General features: G+C 31.4%; 1 protein-coding gene across 11 annotated transcripts in view; it reads left to right on the forward strand.

The window, feature by feature from the left end:
* Nucleotides 1-7,168, forward strand: part of LOC148232617 (optomotor-blind protein-like) — a 125,648-nt gene extending 118,480 nt beyond the window's left edge. For 6 of the 11 annotated variants that reach the window (XM_088192401.1, XM_088192397.1, XM_088192403.1 and 3 more), the window contains 2 exons: nucleotides 4,231-4,451; nucleotides 6,195-7,168. In XM_088192401.1, the coding sequence (XP_088048527.1) occupies nucleotides 4,231-4,451; nucleotides 6,195-6,949 (976 nt within the window). In that variant the 3' untranslated portion in view covers nucleotides 6,950-7,168. The remainder of the gene's footprint in view (nucleotides 1-4,230; nucleotides 4,452-6,194) is intronic. The other 5 variants (XM_088192398.1, XM_088192404.1, XM_088192407.1 and 2 more) reach the window with 1 other exon arrangement.
* Nucleotides 7,169-14,373: the final 7,205 nt, after the last annotated feature.

A 14,373-nucleotide genomic window follows, 5' to 3' on the forward strand; every position in this document is an offset into this window, starting at 1 on the left:
GTAACTGAATTTGTCCCCCCCCCCCTCTCGGCAGGCCTGTATGGCCCCCACTTTTAAGACGGAGTGGTCTATCTTTCCTGTTTAAGTGTATATCTTCTATTGAGACTTCAATAGACAATGTTCGTATTTATTCGACAAAAATAGTAGCACTGTCTTAATTATAAATTGAGTCTTTTTTATCACTATTAACTTTAAATAACATATTAATTTTAATAAAAAATGGTCGAAATATCGTTATTTGTATGGTGTAGACTAGTAATACAGAAGCCATGGGTTCTAATCCAGGCAGCAGACTCGAATTTTTATTTATAAAATACGCTATTAATAAAAATCGTAACATCTATTTTGTGTAAATTAAATTAAACTCACGTTTTTAGATTACAGCAAAATATGAATATTTAAAAAAAATTATAAGTAGTCAATATTTTTATTATTTTTTTTTGTAAATAATACACAATTTAAATGCGCCATTTGTGATATTTTATTGATGGTACTAAGTAATATTGAAATTATAAAATTAGTACTCCATTAAAGTAAATAGCAATATCCGAATAAAAAAAATATTTTAATTCTGTAATTGCACTATTTTTTTAACTAAAAAATACTATTTTTTTTTATAAGTTCCACTTTTAAATTTATTGCCAAAGTTAAATATTTTTTACGTTGTTATTTTTTCTTATCACCTCAAACATATTTTTAAATGTGATGAAATTAAATTTAACTACTACTTATTAAAGAATATTAAATTATATATACATACATATGTATTGTATATACCAAATACAGTAAAGCAAATGGTGTTTAATTAACTTTTATTACAAATAACGATATACATTGAATACTGTTGCACAAATTTGTACATTTCTTTACGAAAGTTATTACGTATTTACGTTTTTTTACGTCACTAAAAATTGACCTTTACGTATTTTTTGTGTCAAGTATTAAAACATAATTCAAAACCCTTTTATATCATTTACATATCATCACCATATATCGGCCTTCCTAAGTACATTCATCAATACCTAACTTATTGTAAGTTTCGCCTCTAATATTTGATCTTAAAATGATTTCGACATATTTTAAGTAGATCAATGGCTCTAAAATAATATTTATTTTATTGGTATGCAATCTAAAGTTTATTAGTTTTAACATTGCAAGCACATGCATTTTAAATTACTGTCCTAATTATCATAAAAATATAATTTTTGTACATTTTATTTAAAAGCTTTTATTTTATATATATTAAACTTACAATTAATTGTTAAGATATTCCTATATATTTTGCGTTCATAAATATAAAATAATTATAATAAATAAAATTTAAAGTGGCATAGACATTGTCTCAAAAAATCCCCAATTTATGACTAAACCAACATGTGTTTTCAACATTCTATTTAAAATGTAAAAACAATGGTTTAACGCCAACAAACTTTCATATTTTTCACGCTATTGTCTAACAGGCAACATTTCAAAAACATATTGAACCCCAAAAAAGCCTTTCTACGCGACAATCAGGTCAAAGGGGTCGCTATAAAAATATGACCGAGGAAGTCTTTATGTTTACGGAAAACAATGAGAATTATCATTTTTTTTTCACCACCCTTTTCCTCTTTTTATTATTTCGTTTTTGTCGTTGCCGGCTCGTTGGTTGTTTTTTTTTATTCTCAACCCTTTTGAACGGCCGTTTTGTTTCCCGATTGTTATTATAATCGTTCGGGAAACTCGTCATGGCGGCCGAGCTTTCATTATGCGACGAAATCGCAGGGAAAATATGGAAATGTTTTCGTTTTTGCGGGTTTTGAATTATGTATATACTTTTTGTTGGCCGCTGCGGGCAAATCGGGAACGGGGCGTCGGCGGAAAGCGAAAAGTTGTCACCCCACAAAATTACCACCCCCGGTTTATCATCCCTCGGCGGCTTTTTAGCGATAATGTCATCCCTCCCGCGAGCCGGCCCTGTCATTAGCCGACCGACACTTTGCGGATCATCCTCGCAAAATATCGGCGATGCCATGTGGCACAGTGTCAAAATTATACGATGAGATATTTCCATTATCAGAGATGGGGATTTAATTAGTTTTATCCCTAACTAATAAAAAATATTTTTTTCTATAATTTATTTTAAGAAAATAAGGTAATTATAATTCGCGTTTAAATTATTATTCTACACAACTTTCTATAGAAAATATAAAGAACATAGTCCTTTTATAAAAAAATATTGTTAATATTGTACTGAAAAATCCCTCATTTATTTATACATTATCTATTAAAAAATGATTTATTATTATTGTGAACTGATTTTATATTAAAAAAAAATTTAATCGTTGAACCTTAAATTAAAGTTAAATTTTATATTATAGTATATATGTTTTTTCTATTCATTACGGATATATCGTGTTATAATTAAATTTTTACTAATATGTAATACAGTTCTTAACCTTTGTACCTCTATTTTGTATATATATATATATAGATATTTCAGATTTTTTTAAATTAAGTAATTTTAAAAATATCATATTTAAAAAACTCTCAGTATTTATTTATATGTGTATATAGGATTAAATTATAAATTTCTATTACTTTTAATAAAAAATATTTGTATATTATATATTTAATTATTAAAAATACAGATTTCAAAGCTTTAATAATTATTATATTTTTTCTACCCTATATTAATGTATATTAAAAAATATATAAACGAACATGCGATTCAAACAAGTTTTAGAGATAAAATAGTGAGGATAACACCGGCAGTCGTTAGATTGAATTTGGGGATGACGGTGTCTGTTGACATTTGGGTTTTCGGGTTTAACCTTTTCGGGGAGACGCCATTTAGGGGTCGACTCTATCCGTTTCATTATTATTATAATCAAGTCTTGGCTAACACCGAACAGGATGTGCCTAACGTCGCTTTACACTATACTATTTAACCCAAATATGATAGTGGCAAAATTTATACGATCGCAATTCATTCCATAAAAATATTGAAATGCCATTTCTTGGATAGATGAAAGTTATTTTTTAATTCGATCGAGTGTTGTATTTGTATTTAATCCAAACCCCTCTTCACCTATCTGAAAATAAATTTATAGAATAAAAAATAAACAAACCTCGCAAACACACTGTCGCGGTGCCTTGCGCTGCCCATTTTAAAACAGTTTGAATCCGCAACGGTCGGGTCGGTTTTTTTATCAACCCCTAAATGGCGACGCGTAGCGCTAATTGTCTTTAAAATTCGACAACAGTAGCGTAGGGGATGAATTCGTAAGCAGGGGGTGGAATTTGAACCAAATTGGATCAACTGTTTAGGGAGGAGGCGATGCTTGACAAAGGGTTCTTCCTATACGCAATATATTATTTTAATGTATTTGTATGAGCAAGACTTTATTTTATATAAATATGATGATAAAACGCTCCATAAATTATGAATATTGTTATTTATGATCACTAAGAATTAATATCTTTTAAGGTCGGAATAACGTTATTTTAGAGCCTATATCGATATCAGAGCAGATTTTTTGTTACTGACTTTAATACACAATCAGCAAGTATCATTCCATATAGTATGAAGTATGATTTTGAATACTTTGACTAGTGCTGATAAAATTGAAACTGGCTTATAATTATCCATCAAAGATTTGTTTCTTTTTTATGAATAGAAGACATTTCTATAGGTTAAACTATAGGTTAAAATCAAGTTGGAAATAAATCCTGCATATGCTTTGATAAAATAATTAAAAGATCAGTAAAAATAATATTTTATTTGCAGTACTTTTATTTCTGTATTTAAGCTTTAAAAATATTTTTGACATTGTGAAAGCACTTTTTATTTTATTTTTGTGAAAAAAATTGCTTAGTGAATCTTTGAATCGACCCTCCCCAATACTAATCCATGATGATTTGACATTATTATCCCTGTTCATTTTAATTTTTATCGAATCTCCTCTCGGTATCGCCGTATAAATATTCATGGTAATCAGGACGAGCAAACAATGTAACACCCCGATCCCGCAAATAGAATAGTGCGCGTAGGGGTGCATCGTTCAAAGGGGATGATGCCCTTTCGTGACAGCCGCCGGTGTCTTCATCAGGGCATCTTGTCATATAAAAGCGCCGCGGGGCGCTTGTGTCCATAATCAAAATGCTAATGCGACAAAACACCATAATGAACCCCATGTGCGACATTATACTGTCATATAACCCGTTTTCAAAAAACATTTAAAATTTTTGTTTCAGGCAAGCGTTGCTGGCGTCCAGACAGCCGGATGAGAAGCGACCCGGAACGTCAGGATCCGGATCCGGAACGCCGTCGCACGCGAGAGACGACGACGACAGGCTGCTGGACGTGGTGGGTCCAGCAGCCAGTCCACCTCCGCACGCACCGCAACCTTCGTTAGGACACCCCTTACACCACCCGCACTTAGGCATCAATCATCCCCATCATCACTCAGGTATATACAAACAACACACTCAATCGAGAGGTATCAAAGCTAAGGCAGCCAAATCAATCAACAAGTTTTAAAGTCGCGAAATGTTAACACATCTCAATGTTGATGTTAATTCACAGACACTGTATATTGAAACGCGGTTTTTGCTGTTTAAATCTTTTCTATAGTTCTTGCTCTAAAACTATTCATCCATTGTATTGCAATATACCAGTGGTATAGTCGCTAACTAAAACCTGAAAGATAATCTGACTTTTCATATTTTTTTAATTAACTCAATACCAATATACATTAGATATGTTGAATCTAAGTCAGTAGCGTAGCTAGGGTATGTACCGCCCAGGGCGATCCTTAAAATTGCCGCCCCCCCATACATTTTTTGCAGGGTCATAAAATCAGAATTTTTTAAAATATTAAATTGGTTAATATTAAGCTCTTGTTATTCGTGGATTTAAATATGTTTTAGTGCATTCAGGATTAAGAACCACACTAGACGATCCCATCGCGAATATGCCGCCCCCAAGCAAGTGCCGCTTGGGGCAGCCCCCCCCCCCTCCGCCTCCCCCATAGCTATGTCACTGATCTAAATATTTTTCCAAAATAAAATTCATGAGAAAAGAGACTAGAAATTGAGAATGAGACTATTAAGAAATATAAATAAGAATGATACGAGTAAGAATTTTATAAAATGTAAAATAAATGCTAATTTAACATCTGAAAATTCCTTAAAAGCTTTATATATATATATATAGACTATACAATATAATAATAATAATATTTAAATATGTACAGAAATAAACCCTTTCTTAAATGTTCCTTATTTAATTTAAAACCAATGTGTTTGCTATTCAGAGCCTACTTGAGGCATACGTCTAAAAACCGTGATTATCGAACTCTGATTATTGAGTGGTGGGAGTGTGGGAGATCATACCTTGTGTGTTTAATTTTGAAATCTTTAAAGAAATTTATATTTTATTTCAAAGAATTTTAGAATAGACTTTTACTATTGTTACTATTAGAAATATGGTGAATAAACTATAAAATAAAAATAACTAATAAATTATTATTGTTAATAACAGGCTAATAAATTATAGTATGGCTAAAACACTAACTAACAATCAATGATATATATTTCAATAATTATAAAATTATATTATAGCTTACTTTTGTTTGAAGAGTTTTAATATATGTAATAAAAAAATATTTGAGAGATTAAAGATTACATTAAATAAATAACTAATGATCTCCCAGATACGATATTAATGTAGGATTTAAATCTATGACTTCTATCATTGCACTATTGCTGATGATCGCGTCCTTTATTCTTGCCCGTCGCGGGCAGGACACCAGCTCTTAAGAACGGCTTTTCCTTCTGGCTTCTCAACGAGCGTGCCAAACACAAAGATGTTTTAAGTGATTGCTATGAGGAGCTGTAAAAAGCATGTGGAATACTGTTTTTATATTTAGGTGTCCACCATATTTGATTATATATATTTTTTTTAATATTTATTATTATAAATCTTGGCAAATTTGCAATAAAAATAAATTATTGTGATAATAAACGCAATTTAAAATATGGAATACATAATGATGTCAAATAAAATAATCTAATAATAAAATACATTAAATTATATGAAGTACAATAGTGTCTGAACCTGTGTCTGTTATAAAATTTTGCCTTGCTTTCTTATTATCTCTTGATTAAGTTTATTATGAAAAATATGGATTTTAACTGATGTGTTTTTACAGGATGGTTCAAGATGTCGAGCGAAAGCGGCGGTAACGGTGGCGGGAGCGAAGCAGGAGACGATAGGAGAAGAGACGATCTGGAGAGAGACGGCAGCGATTCGAGTTGTTCGGGGAGCGTGACGTTAAGGGACGCCCCCGGACCGTCCAGAGAATTTCCCTCGCCTGCGCCCAACATCTCTCTGGGTCCTCCGATCCATCCGCCGCCTCCGGTCCTACCTTACCTGTACCCTCACGGGTTGTACCCGCCGGGACACCCGTTCGCACCCCCTATATCGTTATTCTCGAACGCTCACGCTGCCATGAATCCCGGCATTCTGTTCAACGCGCAGTTGGCTCTGGCGGCGCAGCATCCTGCCTTATTCTCCCACTACTCGAACCTAGCGCACAGTCCACAGTTTCCTCACGCGAGCGCCCTGCATCACCAGATGAAGGGAGGAGCGACTCACAGGTTCACGCCGTACACCATCCCTCAGGCCAACCTGGTCGGAGGGTCGCCTCTGGGTTCGGCGTTCGAGCAAGTCACCCCCGGGAACTTCGGACACGCGAGGAGTCTCAGCAGTTCCCCTTCGGGCAAGACCAGGAGGTCCGTTTCCCCCCAGCCTAGACCGTCGTCGGCCTCGCCTCCCCCGAGCGTCGAGAGCGGTCCGAAGACTCAAGCGAACGATCTGAAAAACATAGAGAAGATGGTGAACGGTTTGGACGTTAAGCAAACGGCAAACGCCAACAGCGGCGAAGTGATGGTGGTGGACAAATGAGTGCAAGCGGAGGGGGACTGCAGTGCGATAGCGGTTCATTGATCTCGTCTCGAGCAGCCCCCCCTATTACCAATGAAACAATTGTGATCATATGCAGTGCCGATCGCGAAAGACGCTAAACGAATTTCGAGTGCCATCGACTTTTGCAATAATGCACTCGGTTGTGAGATGAGCCCTTGTGACGTCGTACAAACCGGACTTAATTTTATAAATTAAAAATAGCAATAACTCATCTATATCATATATAGCCCAAGCAACGGTTGATTAACGATGTGCATTGATTAAAATTCGTAAGTGCAAATCTAAATACATAAATCGCTCCGAAGAGGCCTTAATTCAGCACTCGCTGAATACATACATTTATGCACACATAAGTATCTATCCGACTAGGTATGGAGATTGATATATTTTTAGACATGATCAAGAGTATCGATTAATTTGAACTCCTCTATCATACCGTGTGCGATAGATATTAATGTCATAGAAGATTCGTTTAGTGTCTCTCGTGTCGCAATTGCAAAAAGTGATATTCGACTCCTATTGGTACTAAGTGCAAATTTCGTAAAAAAATGTTAAAAAATCAATACAAAAATATGAAATCACGATATATAAATAAATATATATATATATATATGAATAAAAATAAAATATAGTCAATTAATATAGAAACTTCTTATTTTTCACCGAAACTGTAAAATAATGTGAAAATTTTTGATATCGTTCGAATATTGTAATATACGCAGTTTGTATTTAAATAACGATAATTTAAAGAAACGTATTGTTTATTATGTTGTATATAGAGCAAATTGTACAAATTATAAATATTTACGTGATTGAATAAATGATAGAATATATATATAAATATTGTATATATTATATTGAATACAAGTTGAGCCTCGATTTTGTAAATTGAAAAACTTCTCGCTCATCCTGTATATATATTATATACACAATTATTCTAATTTCACATAATGACATAGCAGTAGATCGTCGACGCTAAATCATGTAGAAAAAAATTGAACCAAATATATTTTTCTTATTACAAAAAAATAAAAAGTAACGAATAATTTGTAGATAGCCGCATTAATTTCGGTATTTTTTTATTATTATTTAATCCTTTCAAAAAAATGAAATCCATAGAGTTGAAACGAAATACGAAAAACCCGCTTGGTGCTATACATTAGCGATGAATTTTTAGTTTAATTTTTTTTCTACTATTATAGCTCTAAGGCTCACTAAAACGCCCAAGAACACAAAACTGGACTCTCGCTCGTTTAATGTTCCTTTATTATATGTTTAATTTATTTTCAAGTTCCTTTTATCCATAGTAGTGATACAGTGTCAATAATAAAAAAAAAACATTCGACTAACACGCCATATATATTATATTGAATAAATAATATAATATAATATATCAAAAGTGAATGAAAATCAAAAATTAAGTACAAAATTAATTGTATGACGTTAATCGTATCGCTTATGAATTATTACTAATAATACTTATATAAATAAATAATAATTTTTAAAACGCTATCGATGGAATTGTAATAATTTTCATTTTTATATAAAGCATGAAAGCCGTTCCTCTACATTTAGGAATAATTTATTACAATTTTTTACAACTAAACAATAAATTTACGTTTTTGGCTCACTGTTAAAATATCGTGCCATAAGTATGTAAACACCACACAACACAAATGTGCAATACTAATAAAAAATCATATATACTTACGCATATTTTTCATTAAAATGTGCGTATTTATATTTGCGATTTTTTAAAATATTTTTACAACGTTGTATTTATTTTATTAAAAATTATATATGTTCGTATTCAGTGCTGATATTTTATATATTATATTATTATATTTAAAACTGTAATTATTTGGAAGATGAAATTATTATTAAAAAAACTGCGCTGTAAAATAAATTATAAATAATAAAAATACGTTTTAAGCAATCATAAGACATGTAGAAAATAAGAAAGTAACAAATGGTAAATAAAAAATATCGAGTGTAATATATCGTGCCGTTATTAAGATGAAAAAAAACATACAAATAAAGTAATATTTCAATCAATCTATCGTTTTATTTATTCAACAAAAAATGTTGAGAAATCTTGCTCTAAAATGGTCTCTGTGTGCAATACATTCAATTACGTAATGCACGATACGACCAAAGTAGTAGTGTTTTTCCGATACATTAATTTTTATAGGGAGACCATATTTTGTTATGACACAGGGATGACTTAATTCCACAGACGCATTTCAGGGTCGAACGCTTTCTGTGCTGCGTTACATTTTATTGGATGATACGATTAAAATGATTTATTTAACGATCGTTTGTGCCTCTGTATGCATATATCATTGATGATTGAGTCTATTTTTTAATATGATTAATAAATAACTTATACTCAGATGTATATATTTTAATAAGATTTAAAACTGAATTTGTATTTATTGTTTATATTATTTAATAACAAAATTTTCTAGACTGATTCAAGTGAAATTATATGCAGATGTAAACTGTAATTTGACAGTCGTGAAACATGTAAAAAAGCATAACGTAAGTATTGATCTTCAACTGCCACTTTTTTTTTTACTAATAACTCATGACTCTCACCTGTTTGAACTCCTTCTCAAAATCAGTAAATACGACGTTTACTTGTATTCCAGCAGATCTAAGACTATCTAGATTTTTTGCACTTTGGTGGAAATATGGTGACAGCAGGTGGAAATTACACACAATTTATTATATCGACCGGTTATAATTACATGCAGAAGCGATGAGAGATCGGCGGATGAGGCACCGCCGGTAGTCGTCTTCGCGTCGAGGTCCGCCAAAAAATTCACCGTCGCTCCACGCCGTCAGTGCTACCAAAATTCCGCATAGTTTTGACCCTAAAAATAAATAAATAGCACATCACAAAACTTTCATTAGGTCAAGTTGATTTTGATTAATTCGCTTAGGTTTTTTTTTTGTAAATGGCAGATTGCCATTTACAAAAAAATATATTTGCACTAGTCAAAATGCTTTCGAATATGATATAATTGAAACAGTTATTGAATTTTATTCCAGTAAAAATATAACTTTACATAAAAATACATATTGACTGTAACACATATAATGCTTATACTATTTTATATAAAGGCATTAATTACGCATTATGCTAACCTTCCAAATCACATGAAATTATTTTCATACCAGTGAAAATGAAACTGAAAACTACAGTACAGATATCAGAGCTTAGATAACAGAAAAATCTTTGCCAGGTTTTAAATTATCTAAAGATAGGTTAACTACTGCTAATTTATCACAGTAAAAATCAATGGGTTTAAAGTAATACACCAAAACAATGTTACCTGTTATATACAAATCTAATCGAAGAACATAAATTGATTGAAGAATGGTTTGACTATTATTTTATGCAAGGGATAGAAACAAATTTTAAATATAATAAAAATAATAGTCTATTCGTAATTATTTTATCTTTAATTATTAATAAACCTATTCATTAGCAATATTGAACACATAAAAAATCATTTTCTCTTAATATAATCTCCATTATTAAATCAATAGTTCAAGGAGAAATACATACACTTATTAAGTATAACCTACGAACGACATTCAGGACAGAATAATTCTGTAAAACGTATATTTATAAAACCGTTAAAAATAATAGTTGTGCCTAGAAAAAAAAATTCAATATCTACAATGAGTGAAGAATCGAATAAACTCACTCTCCATTTCGTCAGGAATAGTATGCAATCTTAAAGTACAAAAAGTTGTACAATGTTATTAGCAAACTACTCAAAATGGCCAAAGAATTCAATTTAAATCTGAAGGAAGGGGATTGTGTCTTCAACGGAAATGAGCTACAAGGTTCTGATGTAACTTGAAAAATAAATAAAAGTAATTTTTTTAAAGAAGAACAGTAAGTATAAAAATAATTATTCACAAATCACATTTTTTGACAAAAAATAATGAATCACAAATCACATTTTTTGGCAAAACTTTTAAACATATTAGTTTTCAATTTTAATGTTTCATTTTAGATAATATAGATTTTTTTATGATTTATGTTCTTAATGATCTGAAGTAGAACATTATGAATAAAATTTCAGTACTTAATATGTATGAACTAACTCGATTTGAATTAATCATCACAATATTAATCCGAAAGATAAGGAAAATATAGGAAAACCAAATCTGTGATGATCGATCAAAATTATAATTATATAATAATCACTAATACCGAACACCCAAACACGATAAAAATAATAAAAAGAACTGTAAGATCCGTATGATATTCGAATCCAGGTCTTACAGATCAATAGTCAGCGACTTATACCATTCCTCAATCGTATTGGTTGAATTTCAAAATTCAATTTTTAAGATTCAAAGTTCCACTTCTGCTTCTACAAATTTTGAAAAAATAATTTGATTCACATTTTTTCAAATCTGAGGTTTGAGATAAGAGCCAGTTTATCGAATTATCAAAATTATTTATTTTTTATTGTAAATACCAGACGTCAGACCAATGCGTTACAACGGGGTTAGCACAAACAACAATACTAAGTAATGCGACACAAGACTTAAATCATTATTTAAGTTACGCTTACTTCTTTAATATTATCATTTGTGTAATAAATTAAAATGTCGTCAGCAAACAGATGTATTAAACATTTTTGTATTAATAATTGTATCATTAATATATAATTTAATATAAATAGCAATGGCCTAATTTGAAAACCTGTGACGTATGGCTTAAGAAAAGTATATCTACTTCAATTAGAGTCCATGATTTGAATGTATTTAAATATTTTAACACCAACGAACTATGAAGGCAATTAGTTGTTGTTATGTTAACCCTTGATATTCTGAAACTATTATATGTACACAAAGAATGTTTTCCATCAGAGCTAAATTAATTCATTGAATCGATTCCAGAAGTCACAGAAATACTTTGGCAAGGTTCGTTTCCCATCATCAACGCAGGAAGAGGCAGTAGGGCGTGCAAGATAAACGACACGTTTTATAGTGCTGCAGTCACCACTTTAGTGGTGACAATGTGACATCCTGCCTCACCCAGCCATTTGCATTCCCTCGTCATGCTCGCTTGGACGTCAAATCGAACAAATCGACCGTGCACACACCATATAATAAACGATATTATTCGACACTTTAATTTAAATATAATATAATATATCCATAGTGCGCATTCGGTTCGTTTTGTCGCTCTCTTATAAAGAGAGACGTAAGAAATATGTCTCGGATGCAAAAAGAAAATCGAACGGTCGGCGAAAAAAGCAACCGAGGCAAAAAGCGAGAATAAAGGAATAGCAGAATAGAATTAAAGTAAAAAAAAGTGTGAGGAATGACAAGCCGGGGCGAGAGACTAACGCGCTCTGTAATGTATGTGCAGCGTGATGATTGCGGTGACTGTGTATTCACTACTTTGTGGGAACTTTTTATTAAAAATATATTTATTTTATTTAATATGCGATTGTACGTGAAAGGTACAAATATAAATATAACTAAAAAAGTATACGTATAAAAGGAAAATCTCATTACAAACTATAACCGTTATAGAATATTTAAAATTGCTTTAAAAAATGAAAATCAAAAACAGGTAAAAAATAAACCACATTTATGTCGATATATGTGAGATTAAAGGTCCAAGTTTGACTGGGCTCAATTGTCGTTGCTATTAAAAGTATTACTGGCACGGTCAGGAATTTCTATAAAAATCAAAAATTATTTTTTAATAAATATAAAATATTTTCAGATTTTTGGTAACCACAACTACGTCGAAACATTCTCGATGGAAGCTGCGAAGACAAGTTACACGCACAAGTCCTTCGGAATCTTGACATTGCAGACTCCGTTCACATTCCAAGCGACAAATCCTTCCGCAGAGGCGGCTCGAATGTGATGACAGAGTTTTTGCATACCATCCCATTGGCTACTGGTCTTAACAGCCGACTTTAACTGGCGAATTTCCCAAAGTGTGGTTCGCGACCGATTGAAAGATTAAAATAAATAAATTATATGAAAACAAATAAAATCGACAATGAAAAAAGTATAACTGCTAGATCCTGATTTACATGTAATAAATCAGGAATTTGTGTCAAAAAGACCTATTGAGAGTGTGGAGTTTTATTTTAATTATTCATACTGCCGAACGACTCATTTCGTCAACGTCAGCAATAGTTTACAATTACTACAACTTAGTATACTCAAAAAATATTACCATAGTAAATTACTTCAAGCAGACTTAAAATTAAATATTTTGCGTATTGATGTAAAAGATAAAATTTAATATAAGTCATTGAGAAAATCCACAGCAGCGTAATTTCTGGAATTTCGGCAATCACAAAGTGTTTTTTTTATTTGATTGTCCAGTCATATTTGTCATTGCAAAATTAAAAATCACATTTGCGTTGTTTTAAGAGTGCAATAATAATTACTAAATATTTCATTATGAATACTTCACAAAAAGTTAGATAAATATTCGAATAACGAATATTAATTATGAACGTATGCTTCTTATAGCTTTGCATGCCTCTTATATTGTCAAAGTCATATTCAATGTCCGGATTGAATTCTTGAATTTTAGACCAGGTCTAAAATTCAAGAAGTGAAAAGCGGCTGCTTCCTCTATCCTCTAAGCTTCGGTCGTTATTCAGCGTATCTAAGCATGGTGCGGATTTATTTTTGTTACTAATCTAACCATCATGATGACCATTATACAAACAATAATTATACGATTAAACATTGCCGAATTATCAACACAACCCTATAGCAACTTTAAAAAGTGGTCCATTGAGTGGTATTAAAAGAAACTAACACAAATATGGATCTGATATTTTTTTAACAAGATCTGTTCAATAACAAGAAATACTTCACTTTTCTATGATTTAATAAAATTGGGCCATATTCGAAAATGCTGTTAACTAACATATCTTACAAATGCAAAAGTGGTACGCGCTCCGCATAACGAAGTCGAGAATCCTCAACGCATTAACGCAGAATATTACTTATTAACAGGTAAAGTATATATATTAATCACTTTTTATCAATTGTTTTATGTTATTCAACCAAGAATAATAGAGTAGCAAATATACTAAAATGCAGTTGCTGTTCTCTGAAATTTTTAAATCTACTCTCAAAATCATGTAGTAAAATGGTATTTTAATTATTTATTTTGATTTTTGAAAAATGTTGCTAGTGACTTTTATTGATGTAAAATTCAGTTAAATTATCAAGATTTTTGCCATCGTCATCAAATAATACGACAATAGTTACTACATCTTTATTCAATATTTTCGAATAAAATTTATTAACATTCACTCAGCAATAAAGCATTCAGTTTGACTTTTAATGAGTAGACATCTATCAAATGAGCAGTTTAATTAATAGATAAT

The sequence above is a fragment of the Plectrocnemia conspersa genome, unplaced genomic scaffold (assembly GCF_051122295.1).
Source record: "Plectrocnemia conspersa isolate PC_06_02 unplaced genomic scaffold, ASM5112229v1 ptg000009l, whole genome shotgun sequence".
NCBI classification, from domain to species: Eukaryota; Metazoa; Arthropoda; class Insecta; order Trichoptera; family Polycentropodidae; genus Plectrocnemia; species Plectrocnemia conspersa.